Raw genomic sequence first — 24,634 nt, 5'->3', positions numbered from 1 at the left:
CCCAAAGTATAGAACTCTTCCCTGGTAAAATGTTCCTCAGATCTTTCAGACTCGTGACTTTTAGGCTCAGCCCTCATTTTTGACATCTTTCTTACCATCTCTGTAATGGGCTGTTTCAAATTAATAGGAATATATCAGTTCTTTGGGGTAGTGAGGGAATTCAATTAACAGTTTTCATCAGTTGAGGGGTTTTCCTGGCTGCTGTAGAGACTTTCATCTGCAGTTTGATACGATGCCCTCGTGACTTAAGTTCAGACTTACCCCAATTGAGCCATTAAGTAATGAAGTGAGGAAAAATTTGTGGCTTAGGTTTCTGCTTTGCTGACTTCCACAACACTACTTTTTGGCCATAGATGGAGTATTCACTGTGCATCTACCAGGATAAATGTGAACAAAAGCTTATGGTACTAAATTTGGTCTTTCTTAAGGCTCCCTGCAGATTGTACCGTGAGTGGTCTCGCACTTGAATGCGGATGATTTAGAAGTACCCTTCCTCAGATTCATCTAGTGTGTTCTTTTGATGACTGCTCAGTCAGACTACACTACTAGCGCTCACTTTTCAGATGCAGAAATAGATTCAGTTGCTTAATATTGGCTTCCAGTGTGGAAACTGGTAGTGCTGAACATGCAAATGACTATCAAATCTGGATATTTTGACTGTTTCATGCAGAAATCCGTGCTGAAATAACATGGGTGAGCGTTTTATTCCACACTGTTTATTGCTTTGTTAAAATAGATAAGCTGTGGCTAACTGGTAGTGCATGCAGTAGGCATTTGATATTATTTAGTGTTTTGAGACTTCAGCTTTGTTTTCATATAAGTGATTGCAATTCTAGATGTTCTCCAGCATGTGAAAGACAGCAAACACATTGTTGTGTATCATAAGGGCCGTTACTTCAAAGTGTGGCTGTACCACGATGGTAGACTGTTGAAACCCCGAGAAATTGAACAGCAGATTCAAAGAATTCTTAATGATGATTCAGAACCTCAGGCTGGTGAAGAGAAACTAGCAGCTCTTACTGCAGGAGATAGGTATGTTGGTTATTATTTTTTGTTAATTCATTTTAACGTTTAGAAATATTTGTGTAACATAATTTGAATACTGGCTTTGGAATTTTAAAATGGTCTGTGGTCTGTTGCTTTCAGCTTGATCACTGATGTTCTATGTTAGTATCATGTAACAGCTTTTCAGTCGTTTCTGACTAGGCAGAGTTAAAAGTAATTTTGCAGTGGCAACCCTTTATACAGGTTACCCGTACCTAGCTGGAGAAGTTTGTTTTATTTGTGGTTTATCGTAAGAGTGGGAGTTGGAAGCTTTACAGATTTAAACATTGAACAATTTGAGTTTTATATCTACTCTGGGGTTTGCTGTCATTTTAAAGAATGTCTTAACAATTTAGGTTGAGAAAGTGAATTCAGTAAGTGTTACTCCATATTCATGATGTGCACCTACAAAATAAAGCAGTGTGTACTCAGTTACAGGTGCAAAATCATTTAATTCAATTAAATTGTGACAAACTTAGTTCAATCTGTCTAGTTGTCTCTGGGTAAGGGAGAGAAAGAGCTGTGGATTTTAATATACTTTCTTATTAGCAGTCCATCCTTTTTCTCAATTTCTTCTTTAAAACAAACTTTTTAAATTGGGAAAACCACATAAATGTCTAAATACTTGTGGCACAATCATACAGAAATTACAATGTCTAGGACTTCTTTAACTTCAGATCTGTTTCAGACCTTTACCATGGAACTTTTTATTGACAACTGTCCAGACTCTTAGATTTGGATGTTACAGTAATGGACATAGAGATCTGTTGATTGTTTTCATTATTATTACTATATTCTTTTTCCATATAATAGATATTTTCTTTTGTTCAGTTATAAACACAGATGATCTATGCTGTAAGTATTTCATGCTGCAGAAATGTTGGATTTCTGAGGCTTAAGCTTCACACGTGATGATATGTTAAATTGGTTCCTAGGGTTACATTGTATGTGTGTTTTCAGAACTTTTCACTGCAGATGTAGTTTAAATGCAGTGAAAGTAGTTGCTTCAAATTCGATAAAAGGAGGAATGTTTCAGTGATCTTTAAGGGTGATAAAACATTGACAAAATCACATAATCTGGCTGTAACCCAAATTCTTTTTGCAGAGTGCCATGGGCTAAAGCTCGACAGGCTTATTTTAGCCGTGGAAAGAACAAGCAGTCCTTAGATGCTGTTGAGAAAGCAGCATTTTTTGTGACATTGGATGACATTGAGCAAGGGTACAGGAAAGACGATCCGGTCAAGTCACTGGATGCATATGCAAAATCCTTAATACATGGCAGATGTTATGACAGGTACAGTATTGATTCTGTGGAAAACACCTTTTCTTTTTTAGAGTTACACTAATACATATGAATGAGTGATTTAAGCTGATGAATTTCATGGAATCACAGAATGGTTTGGGTTGGAAGGGACCTTCAAAGATAATCTAGTCCACCCACCTTGCCACAGGCAGGACATCTTTCAACTACATCAGATTGCTGAAAGTCCTTTCCAACCTGACTTTGCACGCTCCCAATGATGGGGCACCCACAGCTTCTCTGGCAAACCTGTCCCAGTGCCTCACTACCCTCATCGTAAAAATTATTTCTCCCTTGTGGTGAATCTAAAACTACCTTTTCTCTGTTTATAACCATTGCCCCTTGCCCTATCGGTATGGGCTGTAGTAAAAAGCCTTTTTCAGTTTTCTAAACCTTCTTTATGTATTGAAAGGCTGCAAACTCTTCTCCAGACTGAACAACCCTAACTCTCAGCCTTTCCTCATGGGAGAGGCATTCCAGCCCTCTATTTTCATGGTACTTCCTTGGACTCACTCTAACGGGTCCACATCCATCTTGTACCGGGGACCTCAGGGCTGGATGCGGTACTCCAGGTGGAATCTCATAAGAACAAAGTAGAGGGTGAGAACAACCTCTCTTCAACCTGCCAGGCACACTGCTGCTCATGCAGCCAAGGATATGATTGGATTTCTGGGCTGCAAGCACACGTTGCCAGCTCATATCCAGTTTTTTATCAACCAGTGCTCCCAAGTCCTTCTCAGCAAGGGCTGCTCAATCTGTTCGTCCCCCGGTCTGTTGGTACTGGGGATTGCCCTGACTCAGGTGCAGGACCTTGCATGCTTGGCCTTGTTGAATTTCATGAGGTTCAAATTTATGTCTTTTTATTTAAATATACTTTTTTTTTTTTTTTTTTTTTAAAAAGACACTGAGAACTAGTACTGGAATTTTTGAGAGAGATGAAGTTACAATAATAAAAATGCTTTTGAAATGTACAAAATCATAAGGAGATCTTAATTTCTTTTGTAGGTGGTTTGACAAAACATTCACTCTGATAGTATTCAAAAATGGCAGAATAGGTCTGAATGCAGAACATTCTTGGGCAGATGCTCCTATTGTTGGACACCTGTGGGAGGTAGGTGTTTAGTGCAAAAAGTTAATGCAGAAGATAATGTGATACGGTCCGTGCAACAGTCCTGAAGTTCAGCAGCTACTTTCAATCTCTTGCATTCATGTTTCTGATGAGTGATTATGGGCCTGTTCCCACAGCGACTGTAGAATTAAAAAAAACACCCAAACCCAACCAACCAAACAGCAAACCCTTACTTAAAAGTTGCTGTCCTTTAAATTTAATGTCTTTGTTGCATTTTTAATGAGCATGGATGACTTCAGAGAAAAATGATACAGCTCCCATCTACCTTGTTCATAATATTCTAAATCAATAGGTTGACTCTTTTATTTTGCATATATATGTATATATGCCTTTGAAGCACTTAAGCTTTCTTGTGCTATAAGAGTCGCACTTAATTTCAAAATTTAAAGAAATGGTACAGAGTTTGCCTTTTCCTTTAAGCTATTGTTTGGCGAGATGCAGATTGAAACGCTGTTTCAATTATCTCTTGTATTTATTTGAAATGAATGGAATAAATGGACTTTTTGTCAGGTCTGTTCATCATAAGCTTAATTTATTACTTGGAATCCTACTTGATTTTTTTCTTCTTTTTAAAGCGTAAAGCCATGAACAGTTGCATAACTTAATAACTCAAAACTATTTCATAAACTTTAGCTAATTCTGGTTTCATTATATATTTGTGCAAATGGGTCTCAGGTCTGACTGGTGCCCCAAGTAACTTCCTTATTTTATTGTACGAAAGTTTCCATGTGCGTAAGAACAAAAAATACTCATTGCATTCTCTAACCAGGGAAGAAAGAAGGCCAAGTTGATTTGAGGTTGACTTGACAGCGCAGCTTGGACTAGCTCAATGGCAAAGTTACTTTGTTTTCTTTTATTGAATAATGTTATATGCTTTAGTTCATATCTCTGTGTTTACTATTAGTTGGTTCATTTTTCTGCTAAGAATTAAGATGACTAAAATAAACTAAGCAGGATTTAATTTCTTAAAAAATGACCTGTTGTTGTTAGCTCTTTATAGACTGTCTATTTTTAGAATAAAATGGATTAAACTTTATTTCATAAATGGCATGTTCTGACTACTAAGTGAAAAAATTAAATTAAGAGATCAGAAATATATATGTAGAATACGCAAAAGATTTTTGTCAATTTTTTCTTTCCATATTGAGCAGATTCCAATCTGTTGATAATTCTGGGTTGGTTTTTGTTTGGGTGTTTTGTTTGTTTTGGGTTGGTTTTGGGTTTTTTTTCTTTACACTGAGGAGGATGTTTGAAATCTTGTAAGACAGAGCCTTTTTTTTTGTCTGTGGTTCATGCTCTGTTCATCTTGAAAACAGTCTACTTCCCCACCCAAGAGCTCTAGTGCACGTATAAAATAAATGGCAATTTTGAGTGGGATACGAATCTTTAAAATGATTACATTCATGCAGGGATGTGCAGTTACTCTGAAATAAACTGTTTCTTGATGAACAAGTTTTGACAAATAACAAACTCGAAGAAATTCTCTAGAACCTAAATTGAACAAAGGTTGTGAAATCTAAGGCTGAGTAGTTTTTACTATTACTAAGTTTGAGGTGCGTTTTTAATTGAAACGTTTTGATTAATTCAGTAGCACCTAACAAAACGTGGTGCATTTTGAGTGTAATTGAGTAGATGTTTGTGCATATCTGGTATTCTTCCCACTCAGAACACAAGTAAAACAGAGGGCTTCGCTGGCAGGCCCTTTCAGTATTTAGAAATGGATTGTATATTTATTTCACTGTGTACTGAAAATGGCTTATATTGCTTTCACAATGAAACCCTAATTCCACAGCAATATGTAATGTGTTGTAATTCTGATGAAGTGTCATTTTTTGCAGAATGTCATGGCAACTGAGTACCTTGAACTGGGCTATTCGGAAGATGGGCATTGCAAAGGAGATATCAATCAAAATATTCCTATTCCTACCAAACTACAGTGGGAAATCCCAGCAGAAGTAAGTACAGAACAGCTAGTGATTTGAGGAAGATGCTCCTCTTCCTCAGTGTCAAATCATTTAAGTAATTATTGATAACCCTATAAATCAGCTTAAAATTTCTTTGAGTCCTGTAAGACGTGTATTTCATGTGTGGACATTACTCAGTTTACTTAAAAAGATATCAGGGTTTTCTAACATCATTCTTAAAAAATTCTGGCCAGGAAATGCCAATTTTTTTATTAGAAACTTTCTTGGTTGGCAACCAAGAAAATAAGTGGGCACTTATTTTAATTATCAACTATATTAAAATAAGTGACCACCTAATTTAAATAGTAACTGTATTCAAATAAAGTTTATGTTGCTGGGGTTTCATTACTGTTGTCACAACAAGTGCCTTTGTGTAACACTTCCTGGAGACTGGCTGTCTTTTTTGTGTTCAAAATTCTGCATACATGTCTAATAAGATTTGATAGTTTTGCCTGAGTTCAAGAGAAACTGCCACCGCCTATTTAGATTTTAATTTTGAATAAAAAGGTGATGGTTGGTGATATGTTTAATTAAACATGTATGACAGATTGGAAGCCACACAGCTATTGCCATTCTTTCTCTGTGGATCATTCTGGTATGTTCAAGTGATCTGAATGGTCTTAATGCTGGTGGGTCTTTTTAAATATAATTTTTGGACTCCAGATGTGTATTGGCTTAAAACTTTAACTTTTTGGCAAACATAGCTTCTCTTTCTCCAAAGGGAGTTTGTTTAGATAATGATGTTTCTGGCATGCATAAAGACAACATTTCTTATTTATCAATTAAAAATACTTGCACTTTTTCAACAGTTCTCGAATGCCATCGAATGTATGTATAGGCATATATGCATTTATTTATTTATTTATTTTAGTGTCAAGAAGTGATTGAGAGGTCTCTGAGCACTGCCATAGCTTTAGCAGATGATGTGGACTTCTACTCATTTTTCTTTGATGCTTTTGGGAAGGGATTGATAAAGAAAGCAAAAACCAGCCCTGATGCCTTCGTGCAGCTCGCCCTGCAGCTTGCTCACTATCGGGTAAGAAGAACAGACTGTTTCTGGCTTATAGAATCTCGTTGAATTTGGTATAGCATGTTTGTAATTAAAACGTGACTGTGTAAACTACTTTAGAGTGATCTTTGACTCCTTGTGCAAAGTTATTAAAGACATTCAATGGAAATTACTAGCTAGAAATTAATTGTCCAAAGCTTGGTGTATTGACACCCGTGTAACTTTTTTTTCTCTTCTGCTTAGTTGGTCTATCCCTGGGCATTTTGGACTTGAAAGAAGTAGCCATGAAACTTCTAGTAGCCAATGTTACACTCTAAATGATGTTACACTTTCAGTTTGGGGTCACCCTTAATTCAGTGGTCATGAACACTCCCAAACAGGATTAACTGAAAGGCCTACCTGTGTTTTCTTCTATTAGTTCACCTTTTCTATAATGTGCTTTCAGAAAACACCAGTGTAGCAACATGCATGTTTTTCATTTTGGCTTCTAGCTGTCACGGTTGAAATAGCGTTCTTTTTTTTTTTTTTTTTTTTTTTTAAAGAAAAGTGATTCCAAATGTTTTTTCAAAGCATCCAGATTTCCTTGCTGTTTTCAGCACCTACAGTCCTTCTTACCTTTGTTTAGGCTAGCTACATGGCAAATACTCTAGTTACTTACCTAGCTCCTCTATTTTGAACACCCATCCTCAATCTAAAACTGAACAGACTTTCACGATCTGTTCTGATGTGTATTTTAGACAGGTAGAGCTGTGAAGGTGTTAGATAAACTTCTATCATTTGGCAACCTTTAATCTGTAGATTGTGCACATCTACAGGAAATACAGAAGCCCTGCTTTCTGGATTTTGCAGACTATTTTCAGTTCTCACACTCTTGAAAATCCCCACGCTGGCATGCACCTCCATGCTATTAAACTTTTAATTAAAAATACTTTCAAGGATATTAGTTTTCTCGATTGCTTACCACAGCTGTGTTAATTAGGAAGCCACTGAAATAGTTTTCTGATAGTCTTTGAATCAGCTTCTGTTTATAAGCTGAAGGCGACCGAATATAAAATGCAGAGGGAAGTGCTTGTGAGCCTGGTTGTTCTATTAGCATTTGTCAAATCCAGCCTCTCATCTTGTTTGACTTTTTTCTTTAGGTAAGACTGCTAATGGTGGGCTACTAAAGACTTAATGCTGAGTTTAATTTGTGGAGTGATTCATATCCTGTGTGCTTACCTTGAACTGTTGATTAAGAAAGTGGGACTAAGTCTGTCTAAACCTTTAAATTCTTATTTTTCCCTTTTCAAGGACATGGGAAAATTTTCTTTAACATATGAAGCCTCTATGACACGCTTGTTCAGAGAAGGCAGGACTGAAACTGTTCGTTCGTGTACTGTTGAATCATGTAATTTTGTTCGAACCATGGAAGACCCAACCGAAAGTGTAAGTTCATGTTGTTGTTGCCTTATACAATCCATAAGGCATGTGAGTTATCACTAGATATCTGTAAAAGTTCCCAAATTATTTTTTAAACGCTTAGAGTGATGCCTTTGTTTTTTAGGAATGAGGTGCAGCATAAGGTAATTGTCCACATTTTCTGTCAATATGGTAGAAATCCAAGGCTATACCAAAAGAGAACGGCAGTAACTTAGCTAAATATGCCATTTCTTACAGTTCCTAAGCTTCAGAAAACTGAGATGGCTTGTGAAATTTTTGTAACTTCTAGAACTCAAGCATAGATTTGTAAATCAAATAAGGTCATACTAGTTAGGCTTTCCTTCCTGATAGGGAAGCAAGTGTTATTCTCAGGAAATAAGTAGTTGCTCTTCTATGTTGACTTCGGTGGGCTTTTTAATCTTTCTTGTAATGTTCTGATTAGTAAACAAAGGAAGCATGGCCTAGGGGAAAACTTCTTGGCTTGGAAATCTTGGACAGTACTGGTCAAAATGTTTGCTGTCAAAATGGAAGGGTGGAGGACAGTTGTCGTGAGGGCTCTTTGTTCTTTAATTCACCGCTAGCCACAGTTTTCGCAGATACAGTTGATGAAATAAATAATTACAGGTTTCACTGGAAAAGCAGATTTTTTTCTTAAATATGAATGTACTAAAGGTTTTGCATCCAGGCCTGAGTAACAGCTGCACAGGTAGAAGTTCTCATGAAAAAGATGGACTGTAACAATCAGTAACTGAACACTGACATTCAGTGCCATACCACTGGGAAAACTGGAGCACTCGCTTTAGTCTTGCCCTTTAATTTTTAATAGTCTTTTGTTACTGCACTTCTTTTCTAGTGCAGCATTAGCTAGGGTGATGTGTGCAGTTTTGGATACCACATTTGAGGTATGGATGGACTGGAAAGAGTTTAAAGAAGAGCAAGAAGGATGGTTATAAACCTCTTAAGAGGATCTGTGAGGAGAGTTTGAACTTAATTATTCTTGCCTAGTCTAAAGAAGAAAGAACACTGGAAGAGGTTGGGAGTCAGGTTGTGCTCAAGAGGATAAAAAGGCTGGTGCAGAGATGATGGGAACAATCTGTCCTCTGTCCCAAGAAGTAATAGACTTAAATTTCAGAAAGAAACACATTAGGGAAACATTTTCTGCTGGTAAGTAGAATAGGTAAGGAAGGAAATAGTGAGAAGCCTGAAACAGCTTGCTTACTTGGGAGCTTATTTTTTCGTTTGGAAAAGCTTTAAAAGTTACATAATGGGTCATTCAGAAAAGTTTTAGTTGATCACATCTTAGGGCAAAGAGGTCTAAGCACATGAACAGTTGAGGTTTGTTCTTTAGAAAGAAAGAACCCCATGATTCTATGATTAAATGTTACTTCAAGAAAACAGGTGCACAGAGAAAGAGAGATACTTTTTTCTCCCTCCTCTTTCTGGAAGTTCTGTGTATGTAAAATCCCTTTGGATTTCTCAGTGTGCTCTGCTGGCAGCTGTGATCAGACCAGTGCAAGTGAAAATCCAGCTGTGTTGACATGTGATACATAATGTGCCACAGCTTACTATATACAACTACCCTGTGTATAGAAAGTAATTTTGGCATAGCACCTATTTCTGACGTTACAGCTATTACATCTCTGCAGTTAACATTAACGTATATATTGAAGGAATAAGAAGGCCCATACATGACAAGATCATATGTATGTATTTATCTATATATCTCAGGCTTCGTTCTGCTCACATATTTATTTTTTTTTTATGGCTACTACAAACAGGATTCTTTTAGACTTGTTGATTCATTACCGCCCTTCATCTGGAATGATCGGCCACAGAGCAGAGGAACTCTGACTTCATAATGAAATTTTTAGGTTTTGTGTGTCATGAAGGTTATATTATAGACATCTATATATTATTTTAGTAAGAGTTGCCTGCCTTTACTCCTTGCTTCTACTATTCTCAAGCTTTTTCCTTAGAATTTTTGCTGAGCACTTCTATCCTCCGTGGACTATCCACAAAGCTTTGCTCCTGACTGCCAATAGTAGGCATGCCTAGCATGACTACTAGTGATTTATTAGTTTCTCATGCTGGAGGCAAACAGGCTGCTCACTTTGTCCCAGTTAAATGGTGTAAAATGAAGTGACGCTGGAGATAAAAAGAGACAAATTGCCATATACTCAGTGTGTTGCATTCCACATTATAAAATCTTAACAGGGTATTTGTCATGTTTTGAACAGACACACTCTTTCTGCCCTTGCAACATTCATCGTGTTCATGGCCTCATAGAATATTTTGAGTTGGAAGGGATCCATAAGGATCACCAAGTCCAACTCCCTGCTCCTCACAGGACTAACTAAAACTAAACCGTATGACTAAGAGCATCAAACAGACACTCCTGGAACTCAGACGGGCTCGGTGCCCTGACCACCTCCCTGGAGAGCCTGTTCCAGTGGCCAGCCACATTTTCAGTGAAGAACTTTTTCCTCATGTCCAGTCTGAACCTCCCCTGGCACAGCTTTGTTCCATTCCCTCCATTCCTATCACGGGTCACCAGAGAGGGGAGACCAGCACCTCCCACCCCCCTGCGCCCGCCCGAACAAGTTGTAGACTGCAATGAGAGGAGGCCACCCCTCGGCCTTCCCCTCTCCAAGCTGAACGAACCAAATGCCCTCAGCTGCTCCTTACAAGTCGTGCCCTCGCTGGGGCTGCTCTCCAGCCTCTCGTCCCCTGGGTTGTATGGACAGCCAGGGTTCCCCATCCCAGCTGCAGAACCTGGCACTTGCTCCTGTTACGTTCTGTACGGCTGGTGCCTGCCCAGCTCTCTGTCTATCCAGGTCTCTCTGCAGGCCTCTCTACCCTTGAGGGAGTCCACAGCTCCTCCTCATTTAGGAACATCAGCAAAGTTACTTCAGGTACGTTTGACTCCTGCGTCCAGGTCCTCCACAAAAACATTCAAGAGCGCTGGCTCCAAAATGGGCCCTGGGAGCCTCGCTGGTGACTGGCTGCCAGGCCGGTGTAACCCCATCTGTTAATGACCCTTGGAACCTGACCCGTCAGCCACTTGCTCCCCCAGCACATTATGGACTTGTCCAGCCGTGTGCTGGGCAGTTTGTCCAGAAGGATGCTGTGAAGACCCTTGGAAGCTTTGCTAAACCCCCAAACCCCACATCTACTGGCTTCTCTTCATCAGCCAGGTGGGTGACCTTGTCATAAAAGGAAATCAAGGTAGTTTAAACAGGATTTTCCCCTCATGAACCGGTGCTGGCCGTGACCAGTGACTGAATTGCCTCTCAATTGTTTTTCAATAACTCCCAGAATAACCTTCTCCATGATTTTGTCAGGCACTGACGCGAGACTGACAGGCCTGTAGTTACCAGGGTCTCCCTTCTTGCCCTTCTTGAAAACTGGGATAACATTTGCCAGCTTCCGGTTGACCGGGACCTCCCCAGATTCCCCAGACCACTGAGAAGTAACGGAGAGGTGTTCCGTGATAACATCTGCCATCTCTTTTAGTATCCTGGGGTGAATCCCACCGGGCCCCGTAGCAGCATAGTGTACCTCCAGCAGCAGCAGCAAGCCTCAAACCAGTTCAGAGTCAGCTGGGAGTTTATCATCCCCCCAGTCAGAGTCTTCCAGCGCAGGGCTCTGGGGGTCCCAGGGCCATTTATTGGTGTTAAAGACAGAGGTGAAGGCGGCATTGAACGTCCCTACTTTGTCTTTGTCCCTGTTTGTGAGGAGCCCTTTTTGCTGTCCTTCCAACACTTTGGAATTGCCCGCTCCTGAGCTCTTAAAGAAGGCTTTTAAAAAATGACCAGCGTTCATGGACCCCAATACTTGCAGTTTTGTCAGTTTGCCTTCTAAAATGGCTGTTGCAGTTCCACCTTTTCTTAAATCATGTTGAGATTTACACTTCAAACCTTTTAAGACCAGTGTGTCTAGAAACTATACAACAATGTAGTAAACTTGAGTTGTAATCATGTTTGTTTATGGGGTTAGATCACATTGTTCTCATTATGCACTGTTTATAGCAGGTAATAGCTGACACTTGCTAATACCTGAAGTTAAATACATGAAGCTGAAAAAAATGGAGGATACTAGTATTTGGTGTTAGTTGCGTGCATTGTCTTAAGTGCTTTAGGCTTGAGAACCGTTGCTGTACATCAGTTTCTTCACCTCCATCCTCAACCCAGTTTACTTAACTGATTTTTCTTCACCTGTTTTAAATTGTTAGAGTGAAAATAAGCTGAAGTTCTTTCGAATTGCTGCTGCCAAACATCAGCACTTGTATCGTCTTGCCATGACTGGTGCTGGCATTGACCGCCATCTGTTCTGCCTTTATGTTGTGTCCAAGTACCTTGCTGTAGATTCTCCTTTCCTAAAGGAAGTAAGTGACTTTTTACTGTAATTAACAGTTATCAATAATAATCCTTTTTTTAGTGTTTTGTGATATCTGCCTGTGTACTTGTAGAAATCTGGTTTTCCTAAGAAAAAATGTAAAAGTTTAGCTAGCTTTGCCTAACATCTGCAGGTAGATTGCAAATTACTTTCATTTTGCTTTATGTATACACTTAATAATATACCTACAGTAACGCTTTCTGTGAGCTTTGTAGTGTAATACGTGTTATTAAGCATTATAAGAGAGATATAGTCAGTACTATAAAAAAATACTGGTTGTTAGTGGTTTTTGCATATTTTTCAAGACAGCACAACAGAGCCTGTGAGTTTTCTCTCAAGAATTTTTTTGCACTGTTAACAAAATCACTTTCTTTTTAAGTTACTGCAAGTCAAAGGAGCTGTATACTGCAATTTGTTTTTTAATGCACAACATTAATGTCACTGTTTATTACAGTGACAAATGCTTTATTACTTAACCTAGGTTTTAAATTGGGTTTTATCGAAGTAATTATATTGCACTTGTTCATGCTTTCTGATTAATAAAAAAGTGTGTTCCAGTTTGTCTTCAAATTAAGCTACTTGCATTTGTCTGCTTGCCCCCCTAAATATGAGTAGTGGCTAAGTGAAGAGTAAAACAACTTTCTACAGCTTCTGCAGACTTTCAAGAGACTAGTGCATTGTTAGAGGTTTTTACAAGCTTTTAACTTGATGTAGTATCTTACTGGGATTTGAATATGGCCATTAATGATCTTGTTGTTGACAAGACTTGTTATGCAGAATTCACCACATTATAGACTAGGTTAATCTATTTTGAAATAGCATTTCTATAGGAAGAACTTTTATTCTCTTTGAGGAATTGATGTTGTGACCTCATATGTTAATGGTTTGCACATCAGGACAAGTTTAGCTGTTTCTTTTAACCTTCTTAATTGTTTATTCCATTGAAATAGGAACTGGACTTATCCTTAGTATTGCTTTATTGAGTGCTTTCTAACTTACCTTGGCTAGTTTTTGAGAAAGTTTGCATGTTATTAAACAGTGTGTTATACTTGTTTGCATCTCTTTCGTGTCTAAAGGTTTTGTCAGAGCCTTGGAGGCTGTCAACGAGTCAAACACCACAGCAACATATTGATCTAAAGAAGAACCCTGAGATGTTATCCTGTGGTGGAGGGTTTGGACCGGTATGTTTGCTAAATATAGGTACCTTTTTAAAATGAGTCTAAAAATTTCAAATCTGTAGTACCTTAATGTTGCACATCAAAGGTGCAACACGTGCTTTTAAATGCATGCATCTAATGCTTTCCCATGATGCGGATGTGCTCAGAAAAATCTATATCTCCTTTTTCTCATATCCTGCTGCAAGAATAAATTATTCTTAAGGAAATACACAGTTGTCAAATGTGGTACATGGCTTCATGGCAGAGAAATCTAATAAAGTGGGGGCTTTTATCACATTACCTGTGCCCAGAGCTTGTGTACATCAGGCTATTATTACAGTGACAAATGCCTTATTACTTAAACTAGATTTTAAGATTGCGATTTGTAAAAGTAATTGTCCTTGTTCTTTATAGTTCCTGATTAATTAAAAAAATGTCTGTGCTTTCCTCCAAATTAAGCTGCTCACAGTGTTCTGCTTGCCTTCCGAAGTGTGAACAGTGGCTAGAGTCAAGAATAAAACCATGCTCTACAGCTTCTGTAACCTTTCAAGGAACTAGTGTATTGTTAGAGATTTTACTTGCTGTAGTATTTTACTGGGATTTGAACATGAACATTGACGATGATATTGTTGTTAACAAGATCGGGCAGGCAGACTTTATGGGGCTATACACTAGGTTAATCTGTTTCCAGCGAAAGAACAATGAGAGGGATCACAGCGCTGCTCTTTGCCATACAGAAATTAGGATGACAAGTACAGTTTATTTTGACTGGTTTGTCAAGTGGAAGTTGGGGTTTTGTGGCTATTAATTTATTTGTGTTTCTGATACAGCTTTTGGTAGTTATTGAAATTGGAATGAGTTTAAATTGCAGTATCAAGGAAGTCTAGCTATTGCAGTGTTGCTCATTCATGAAAAACTGGCTTGCTCCAGCAGATTGTAAAGCCTGTATGTAGAACCCCCCAAAAGGTGTGGTCTGACAATAAAATAGGGTTTTGGCTGCAGGAATTTCTAATGCTTTTTTCCTTTTTTTTTTTTTGTTTTTTTCTAATGCTACTTTAACTGCTCCTTCTTATTATTTTTTCATTCCTTTAATTTCCTTCCTTCAGTTGTCTGCCTCTCCAAATAACCCTGCTTACATTTCTTTTCATCATGTCTTGTATCCTTACAAAAACTGTCCTTTGGCTTGCTGAAGTAGCCCAGAGATTCAGTACATAAGGCTTTCCGTGTGTGTGTTTGTTGGTTTGGGGGTTTGGTTTGGGTTTTGGGTTGTTTTTTTTTAAGCATTCTGTAGAATGTAGCCCTGTAACACTAATGGAGAAATTGCTATTGGGCTGCTTAGCAGCAGTGGCAGCAAAGAGCTTGAAGGCTGTGATCCTCTAAGAAAGAGATGAAGGAGGGTGGCAGTAGGACAGTCATTTTACTACGCACACTTTAAATGTAACATCAAACTGAGGCTTGGGACAGTTAATGCTGCTGATGTTGAAACCAGACCAGAGCTCTGCTCGTGATATAGGTCTTCAAAATTGTATCTTTGCTGTAGAGTCAGATGACTTTGCTTTTGGGCAAGTTTTCATAACACAAGGTTTGTTTACTCAATATTTATGTTCTGTGTGTGTTTACATCCGCAGAGTGATCCCATGAAACAGGATGTTTAAGCATACAACTGAACTATTTTATTCCTTTCTACTTAAGCACTGAAGCTGTATAGCTGCTTAGGACCAGACCTCGATAGAAGAAGGTCTTTAAACAGTCATTCTACTTAAAAATACTAGAGCTGGGAAATATTACAGACACTATTCAGACTTAGTGCATATTTAGAAAACATTAATTCCATGCACTTCAGATGAGACTAGAACTGTTTCTTTAAGCGGAATCAGTCTTCAGAAATGATGCATTAAATGTGGGAGCTTAAATTTTGCTCAAGGAGAAATTGCAGCTGATTTTTAAAAGTGTATGGTAAGAATTGCATAATTACATATAAGATAATTCGGAAATGGAAGGAAAAAGAAAGGTTTAGAACTTGTTTTTCTCTTCTGTCTTCCCTTAGGTGGCTGATGATGGTTATGGTGTTTCTTATATTATCTTGGATGAAAATTCCATTCATTTCCATGTCTCCAGCAAAATATCTTGTTCTGAGACGGTAAGAGTCAGTCCTTTCCTATGGTCTAATAAATCTCTTTTGATATCTGCTTTATAAAACTGTTCTGCTCATTGTCTAAAAAAATTTAGTACGATTTTCAACATACAGTTATAATGTGGGGTGGTTTTTTTCTCAGCATACGTGGTTTTGTTTGGGGGTTTTTTTCCTCTTCTTCCATACATTTAATAGCTTTACAAACCAAGGAAGCAGCGTTCTATTTTACTTATGATTTCAAGCATAGTGAAAGCATATGGCCCAAGGTCATCTTTACATGTGTAGTTCCCTGGAACTCATGTAAAATGACTCTTACCTGTCCCATAAACAGTAAGATGGCTGTCTCCTGCTTTTTGTTATTACAGTTTTGCTTTGATTTGTCTCTGGCTGCAGTTGTAAAGACATTGTAAAATGTACGCTCGATGTTCTTTAAATCTTCTTGATTTAGATAATACTGAAAGAAGCTGGCCCATAAATTGTAATCTGTGCTTGAGAAACATAATTAATCAAAAATTTATCAGAATGTAGTAGATGCTATGAATTCAATATCCTGCCATTGCAGAGGCATGCTTTAAGTGAGCTTCAAATTCATCCTTCCCATTTAGATTTTTATGACTTCATTAAACATACTGAGTTTGCTCAGGATTACATTGCTGAACTATTTTTCTTCTTTTGACCTTAACTTGCCCGAGAGATCTTGGTACCTTTGGTTAATCATTAAAGATTAGGAAATAAAACTTAGTTTTTTTCATCGTTCAGATTGTTCTTCAGGTGCCTGTTAGCTTGTACTTTAAATTTCCCTGTTTTTTACCTATTAGTCAAGTCAAAGGTCCATACAGAAAAAGCAGCATTTCATGTGCATGGCCTTGATATTAGTAGGGTCTTCGCAGTAGGTCCTGTAATGTAGCTAATTATTTATATATGTAATCTTAATTTCTTCCTTGTACTTCCATTCATCTGACACTTAAAATGGACAGAACAAGGTCATAGTTTGTTTACAATTAAATTTTCATTTTCAGTATTTCATATAATTTTTCAGTGGCAAACGATTCAGGTGGCTGATGGGAGCTCAGATACAAAATGTTTTCCTGTTCTTTCAGTACTTCTACATAATTAGTCATACACATTCTGAACATTCTTTTGTTTTCTGAAAATTAGCTTTTGCAAAATCTTATATTAAAAAAAACAGTACCAAAATCCAGCTGTTTTAAAGTAACAGAAAGCTATAGATTAATCTGATCTCAAAAGGAGATGATCTCAGTTCTGTCTGTAGGAAAGTAAATGCATAATGAAGAACTACTTAGTAATAGCATAAAACTGGATTAATGTGTATAACATTAAAACTTTTGTGGTTTAAATTCCTCATTTTATGGTGAAATACGTGCCCTAATTCTGTAACCTCTAAAATTACAAGATGTTAAAAGGTTCCTCCTTTTGCATAAAAGTTAACTGTTGATTGACAGTGTAAGTCTTTGGTTTTGTTTTTTGTTTTTTTTAAAGGATTCTCATCGTTTTGGAAAAAACATCCAAAAAGCAATGGTTGACATCATGGGTTTATTTAACCTTAGTAAAAACTGTACCAAGTAAATTGCCTTATTGGTACCAAGCAATCTCCTGTTGTCGGGATGAGAACTCTTCTGCACAGTGAATGAGAGCAAGGTTTGTCAAACAGTAGCTGGCGAAGAAATTAAGTCAACATCATCTTGATCACCTATGAAAACCTTAGCAGTGTATTGAATGTTTCATACTTTTTTCAGTAGTTTTAAAGAGTTCATTTCCACAAAGGATGACTTGGAATCTTGTATGTTTTTAGGGATGAAGTATAGTATCATTGCATGAAGCCATGTATATTGTAACTCCTGCAGTTTTCTCTTAATTTGTATATGCTTGCTCTTTTTTTACTTAAAATTAGTCTACTTGTATTCCAGAATCAAAGGGATAAAGCACACAGTCTTTAAACTCAAATACTAGAGAAAGTTCAATTTGCTATGTATTAATAGCAGAATCTTCTTCAATGTATCTGCTGCTTTATGTCAATGAATGACAAAACTTGTAGCTGTTATACCTTCATCGCTTCTTTTGGCTTTTTAAAAGGTAATTGCTGTAAAACATAAAAAAACCCCAATAATTCCCTGATATAACACACTGTAACATATCAAATAGTGGAATATTTTTTTTTAAGAAAAACCAGCAACCACCATTGGGTAGTGCTACATTGGGTGTCACCTAACTAGCAGGTATCACATTTTTCTTACTACTTACAAGCATGTTTGCCCACATCATTGACTTTATTTCCACATAAAGAAATGGACCTGTGTGCTTGTTCATGAGAGTGCCTTAGAAAAAGAAAGATCCTAAACCCAGGAAAAAATCTTATGCTGGGAGTTGGTTTTACATTGTCTTAGTGGTAAAGGAGGTGAAGTAGTAGTAATGAAGATCTAGTTTTCAAATTGTTAGGTTGATGTTGCAGAAGTAGACTTCAATATGTTGCCATATGGTGCAGTTAGGTTTAAAGCTCTAAGGAGAAATGTTCCCATCTTAAATGGCAAAGATGAGTCCCTACCAAATGCAGGAGTAACTTTGTTGCAGAGCTACAGATGCTCATGTGTTTCTTTTGGTGAATGGTATTGGCGGTCATTTGAGTTTCTGGGTCTCAGTTAAATGCAACCTGTTGGATAGTCTATGAAGCAAGGCTGCCTGCGGTGGCTGCTGAGTTGCAGTTTGCCTGCTTTCAGCCTGGAAGGACCGCTACTACATTGCCAACCATCTGTGTGAGAGAGGCAAACTATTAAAGCTGTGGAAAATAGCTCCAGAATGGGAAAATCCTGGCCTTCTCAAACCCCTTTTGGGAGATGCTCTTGGTCAAGCACAGTTTCTGAAGGATCGGGGGGGGGGGAGCTATTTCACTCAAAAAGGAGCATGTTTCCAAGTGCAGAAATAAAATGGCTACTACAAAGAGTAACCTTGTGCGTGATGCTTCTCTTCCCCAGGCTTTACAGGTGTGGTTACTTCTTACATTCTGCAGTGCATTAAAGTGAACCTGTTAGCACAGCAATTTATTTTTTTTTTAAACGTAAGGTACATGGTGTCTAGTAATACAGTGAATGCTGCTCCAGAGCTATGCTGATTTTAAAAAGTCCTTTGGGGTCGATCGAATACTTCCCATTAAACTTTGAATGTTTTCTGGCCAGTATTTCTAACTTTCTATGCCTCTTCATGTTGTTTTTACTCTGATCTAGCTATTAAAACACATGTGTATGTGCATTCGAAGGGGGAAACCTCAAAGCTCCCACATGCATTCTTAAGCAAATGCATGCTTAAATAAATGTAGGAGCACTCACAGAAATTGGCCAAAGACACTCAGCATTTGATTAGAGTACGGTATGTGGGAAAGGAACACTTTGAAATAAGCCTTACTGCAGGTGGCAGGCCTGTCATTTATCATACTGCAACAATTTTATACTGATCTAGTCTTTTGGAGCTGCAGAAATAATGCACTGTTTAGTTTTTCTTTTATTGACCACTGACCAGTCTGTGCTTAAATTAACTAATTGGGGCATATTGGCTTGTAGGATTTTCTTTAGAACGAAAAATGTTTAGATTTGACTCTCAGGTTTTAAATGTTTCAAGTCTAATTGTAGTTACTGCAGTTATCAATGCAATTTTACATTCTTAGAGAGTAAGTATAATTGGCACAGAAAGCTGTTTTTTTATTGTAAATGTTTTAAACATTTTTGTGGTGTTAAATGTACCTTTTTTAATTTGGGATAGATCATAACTACTAAACAGATAAGATTTTATTTCATTTTTGTTAAAATGTCAACAGCATGTAAATAAAATATGCCTTTTGGATGTAAATCTTGAAAATCCACAGTGAATGTAGGTTATTAATAAATAATTAATTTAAATCTTGATATTCAATATTCTGTACATACAGTAAAACTGCTTGCTTTTTTCCTGAAAAGCCTTAGGAATGTAACTGAAATTACCTAGATATGAATGAACCATCTAGTACACTGTTCTTTATTACAAGGTAAAATGTTCATATTCCAGGAAAATTATTAATTTGTTACTAAAACCTTGAATCATTTAGTTACTGGTTTAAGAGATCGAAGGGTCGAGTAGGTAGTAGAAGTCAGGTTGGATGATGGTGAATTGACCTGTTTAATAAACAGCAGTGTGGAACTGATGGAATACCTCAAGTGTACATATTCCAAATTACTTATCTCAGCTATTTCATGCCAGAAATTAGAAGAGCATTAAGTGGCAACCATTGTCCAGTGGCAAATTAGAGGCAACCATTGTCCAGCATTAACACCATTCCAAACTAAATATTCTTTTAAGGCTTGGGTTTTTTTGAGGGACTAAGGAAGTGTGTGTCTGACTGAAAATTGTGGTTCTAATTCAGCCCTTGTACCAATTGTTTTCTCATATAAAAGATATTAATTTAAGCTAGATATTTTTTTAAAATCTTGTTCATTTACTCTGCATCTATGGTTGGTTATTTACATTCAATAGTTTGTCTCTATTTTCTACCCTCTTCTGTGATTTCAAAAAATAAAATAAAATTTCACAATTACCACTACTTTAGTACAATGTTTAATATCTTTTGTATCTTCTTCCCATCTCCCTTGCTGCTGTTTCTGGACTTGTGAAATCATTGCTATTAAATCCAGTTAGGAATGGCAGTAGCAGACTATTTAGCAGTGTTTTATACATGTCTTGCTAGTTCATAAGGAATGTGATAATGAAGAATTTTTCTTTTTCAGGTTCAGTAGAAAGAAGAAACAACTTAGGGTTTGCTTTAGATGAGCTTTATTCCTGAGATCCAAATAACTGCTGGGATGTTTCTGTGAAACCGTCTGCAAGCTAGTGGGTAGCGCTGGTTTGATCTTTACAGTGAATAACCCATAGAATGTGAATGGTAAGGCAGTGGAGAACTAGTGTGGGCACAGAAAGTTAACGTTGTTATAATGTTATTTGCTTTATCTGAAGATTCCCAGTACCTGCAGACTCCTTTGAAATGGCATTAAAACTGGGGACTAGTTTTGGAAAGAGCCAGGCTCCGTCTCCTTTGCATTTTCCCTTCCACTTTATGGCTCCAGGCTCAACAGGCCTCCTTTCCTCACAGGAGATGTGCTTCGGGCCCTTCCTTCATCGTCTCCAGGGCCCTTCCTCATCACCACGGCCTTTTGCTGGACCCCCTCCGGTGGTTCCCTGTGCCCCTTGTGCTGGGGACCCCCGAACCACCCACAGCCCTCTAGCGTCGGCCTTACCGCTCTTCCACACGGCTTGTAACAAATCGCCCCTTACTCGGTGCCAGGGACCGGGTTAATCTTTGCCTCTTTGTAACTCGAGGTGATTTCCAAGGGGAAATTATGCTTGACACATAAACGGAGGGGAGAAGCGCGGCGGCGCCCAGGCTGCCGGGGGGGGCGGGGGGGAGGAGGGGGAGCGGGGCGGGCGGCGCTCTGGCGCGCTCCCAGTGCCAACGGCCGCGGCGGCGCCTGAGGGAGGGGGCGCGGGCTGCAGGTGCGGCCTGGCCGCCTGCCCCTGCCCGGGAAAGCGGGGTGGTGGTGGGGGGGGTGGGCCGGGCTCCGGGGCAGGGGGGTCTCCCTACCTTGCCCCGCGGCGCCTCAGAGCCGGTAACAGTTCCCAGACAAGTCAGGGGGACGCGGGTTGCTCGGCCCTCGATGGTTTCCAGTCCACTCAGGGGGATGAGGGGTGCTTGGCCCTCGATGGCTCCCAGTCCAGTCAGGGGGACACGGGTCGCTTGGCCCTCCCCACATTGCCTTACTCTAAGTGCAGAAATAATAGTGATGGCAGCGCAGGTGCATCTTGGCTTATGTCTTTTCAATGCTGGCCTGGCGATCATGTGGGTAGAGGTGCTTTGGCTTGTGTGGTTGGTAACTGGCAGCAGCGACGTGGAAAGTACAGATAAGGTTCAGTCTTAACGTGCTACTTGCTGACACAAACTTCAAACAGTGTAATTATAGCTGCCTAATAAGTGTACTAAGTCAAATTTGATTGCTTTTTTTGACTACTAAGGCTGAGTAGCAAAACTTCGGAAGTCTGGATGCTGTTAACATTATTAAGAGTTAACAAATAATGTGTTCTTAAGGTAAAAGCAGCTAGTTTTGTGTTGGCATGGTGGCCTGTGTTTTCTATAAGCTAGATTCAGAACCCCAGCAACCTCTTCCAGCATTATGTTTTTAAGTTTCATAGTTACATGTTAGTTGGGTTAAACTTCAGTATTATAGATACGTGTTTGGCTAAGACTATTTCATTCACTTCTAGATAGAGAAACTGTTCGGAAGAATAGCGAAACAGAAAATTTATTTATCTTCAATGAAAAAAGTAAATACGAAGCAGCTGACGGTCCACGACTATGGAGAATCAGATATTGCTTGATACAGGATCAGTAATTGATAGCGGTCTTGTAACTGAAACATTTAATCAAAATAGACCTGTTTGTTCTGAAAACTTCAATCTGGAAACTGCAGTAATTAATAATCCCAATGAAGGAGGATTGCTCTCTAGGCAAGACAATCGTTTATGCACTGTAAAAGCAGAGGAGACTTCGTTAGATCACTTCAAGTATCCATTTACCATTGACAAGCAAAATACCATAGTAAAACTGGAACCCCACCCACATGGAAACAACAGCTGCAATGGTGAAGATTTTGAACAATACAAGGAATTAGGTTTTCCAGAAGAAGCTTATCACATGCATTCACCTTATCTGCCTTCAGATGGTGTCCACCTCCTTTCTTCTGTAGCAATGCAGCTTAAAAATTGCAGTGGTCCAACGTCAAGCGTTTTCTCTCCAGAAGGAACAGTCAATCAAAATGTCAGAACAGTACCAGTAAGATTAAGTGAAACAGAAATTTTTATATATTGTGACATAAATGTGGGGAATTGCCACATAACATTTCCATGGGATTCACATAACATTTAAAGTTATGTCATAAATTTTATACTAGAAAAAACTTAGTAGCAAACAGAGAAATAAATGTTGTACATTGCCAGAAATAGCATGCAGTGTGAACATACGGTTCTGACTGCTGTTCTTTTTTGTCCATGTTATAAGCCATATTTATAAATAGCTGGGTAGTTATTTTGATCATTAACAAAAATCTTACCATGTCAAAAATATACCCACTATGTTTTTAAATACTACCATTTGTATTAGCAACTATTAGATAATTGTGCAAAGTACATAAAAATAGGATGTTAAGTTTTGTTCTTTAGTTCCACAGGTGACATACTTGTAATCATATTTTTTTTTAGTCAAAAGGAGTTAAAAAGTTATTTATTCACAGCAGTAAACTGTAGCCTGTATTGTTAAATCTCCATGGCAAAAGTAGTTGTGTAGGAGAGAAGGGTTTCCTATTGCTTAGTACGTTTGGCAGCTTTTTCTGTACAGTTTGAAGTTATGTTTTCTGTGTTGGATCAATTACTATCTAGAAAAGTACACAGCATAACATTTCTTGTGATGCTCACAGGACCAAATCCATCTGCTTAATGCAGACTATTCATATGTAGAATACTTATGTGTCCTTGCGTCTTTGTTTATGGATGTAGAATATCAGGGAAGAAATCTTGAAATTTTAAGTTTACACTGTGGCTGTTTCTAGATGGGCACTGAGGTTTCCTTTGAGAAGCTATGTTGAAGTAAGTAAGCATAACAGTTGAATTTTTTGATAAACCATGCTATTCTCAGATACAAAAATTAAAATAATTTTTTTAAAGCCCCTAGAACTCACAAAAAATCGCTTGGTTGAAAACAAGGTCTGATTTCCCTTTGTGGTATCCCACTGAGGTGCCAGGCTGAAGCCAGGGGGCAGCTGGGGGGCTGTCTGCGCAGGAAACCTTCTGTCACAGAAATCACTGCTGACACTACCCAGCCCAGTGTGTTTCCCACTGGCATCTCATCCTGAAATGCTTGAGGTCTACTGTGACAATTACCTTAGGTGTTTTGGTTTTCTTTCTGATTTCAGGTTACGGTTATAGTTTAAAAGTATCTCTGGCTTGGAAAGTTGTTTACACACATGTTCAGTATTACCAGTAGTTCTTTAAGAATTTTAACTGTCAGTCTTTTGAACCATTAATAAGATGCAAAAGGCTCTAGAAGATAAAGATGTGATTAAGGTGTAACAATTGCTTTATTCAAAGTGCAGTTGAAGATAATGAAAATTTGTTAGTCTCTGTACAGGGAGATAAAAATGAGATTTAGAAAAAAATATTGCTGACCAGCTCTCTTCCTAGTGTCCTTACAGTTTATTGCACTAAATTGGCATGTTTCTTTAATCTACCCTGTTTCTCGAAGGTATTAGAACAAAATTCCAATCAGGTTATATTGAAGTAAAGCGGATTGTTGTTTACCCTCCTAAACTGCTGTCTATATTAAGAGGAAGAACAGTGCACAGTGCGAGCAGGTTGTCTAGCTAAATCAAACTTAATTCTCATTTGAAACTACAAATTCATTGGTTTTTGGTTTTGCTCCATTTTCCATTCATTTGGTTTGGTTTTGAAAATATAAATGTAGGTATTAAATATGATGCCGTTATAGTTGTAAATGCATTAGATCTGAACAACAGGTACATGTTGAGCAGAAAAAGCAGAAATATTGTTCAAGGTAGATAACAGCGTCTGGTAATGCTGAATAGGCTGCAGCATTTCTGTGCTTAATTATGTCATTGTATGAAACTGTAAATAACCCCATTTTTAAGGTTACTTTAGGTCAGTTTTTTGTTTATTTATTTGGCTTTTTAAAAGTGAATAGTTTAATGCATAAAATAGTTGTAAATAAAACATTCTTTCTTCAGGTATTCAGGTCATTCCCACTTCCAGTTGCAGGTGAGAATGAATCTATTTGTTATGATCGATTTAAAGGAATCCAAAACAGTACTATACAGTTACAAAATGTGACGAATTGCTTAAATGTAAGCGCCCCAAGTAATTGAGGGGGATCTTTTTTTTTGTCTCCTCTTATAAGGGAAGGTGTTAAATAGCTAAAAAAAAAATATTCTGGATTTGGCAAATTGCAGTGTGAACCTTTTTTGATAATGTTAATGTAACTA

At 38.1% G+C, this 24,634-nt stretch overlaps 1 protein-coding gene across 11 annotated transcripts in view; it reads left to right on the top strand.

The window, feature by feature from the left end:
• Positions 1 to 17,728, top strand: part of CPT1A (carnitine palmitoyltransferase 1A) — a 43,445-nt gene extending 25,717 nt beyond the window's left edge. For all 11 annotated transcript variants that reach the window (XM_055813615.1, XM_055813616.1, XM_055813607.1 and 8 more), the window contains 10 exons: positions 837 to 1,032; positions 2,150 to 2,338; positions 3,350 to 3,455; positions 5,312 to 5,428; positions 6,309 to 6,473; positions 7,737 to 7,871; positions 12,097 to 12,249; positions 13,337 to 13,441; positions 15,465 to 15,557; positions 17,052 to 17,728. In XM_055813615.1, coding sequence (XP_055669590.1) covers positions 837 to 1,032; positions 2,150 to 2,338; positions 3,350 to 3,455; positions 5,312 to 5,428; positions 6,309 to 6,473; positions 7,737 to 7,871; positions 12,097 to 12,249; positions 13,337 to 13,441; positions 15,465 to 15,557; positions 17,052 to 17,138 — 1,346 coding nt within the window. In that variant the 3' untranslated portion in view covers positions 17,139 to 17,728. The remainder of the gene's footprint in view (positions 1 to 836; positions 1,033 to 2,149; positions 2,339 to 3,349; positions 3,456 to 5,311; positions 5,429 to 6,308; positions 6,474 to 7,736; positions 7,872 to 12,096; positions 12,250 to 13,336; positions 13,442 to 15,464; positions 15,558 to 17,051) is intronic.
• The last annotated feature ends 6,906 nt before the right edge of the window (positions 17,729 to 24,634 follow it).

The sequence above is a fragment of the Falco peregrinus genome, chromosome 9, assembly GCF_023634155.1.
Source record: "Falco peregrinus isolate bFalPer1 chromosome 9, bFalPer1.pri, whole genome shotgun sequence".
NCBI classification, from domain to species: domain Eukaryota; kingdom Metazoa; phylum Chordata; class Aves; order Falconiformes; family Falconidae; genus Falco; species Falco peregrinus.
This window is presented reverse-complemented; position numbering and strand designations above follow the sequence as displayed.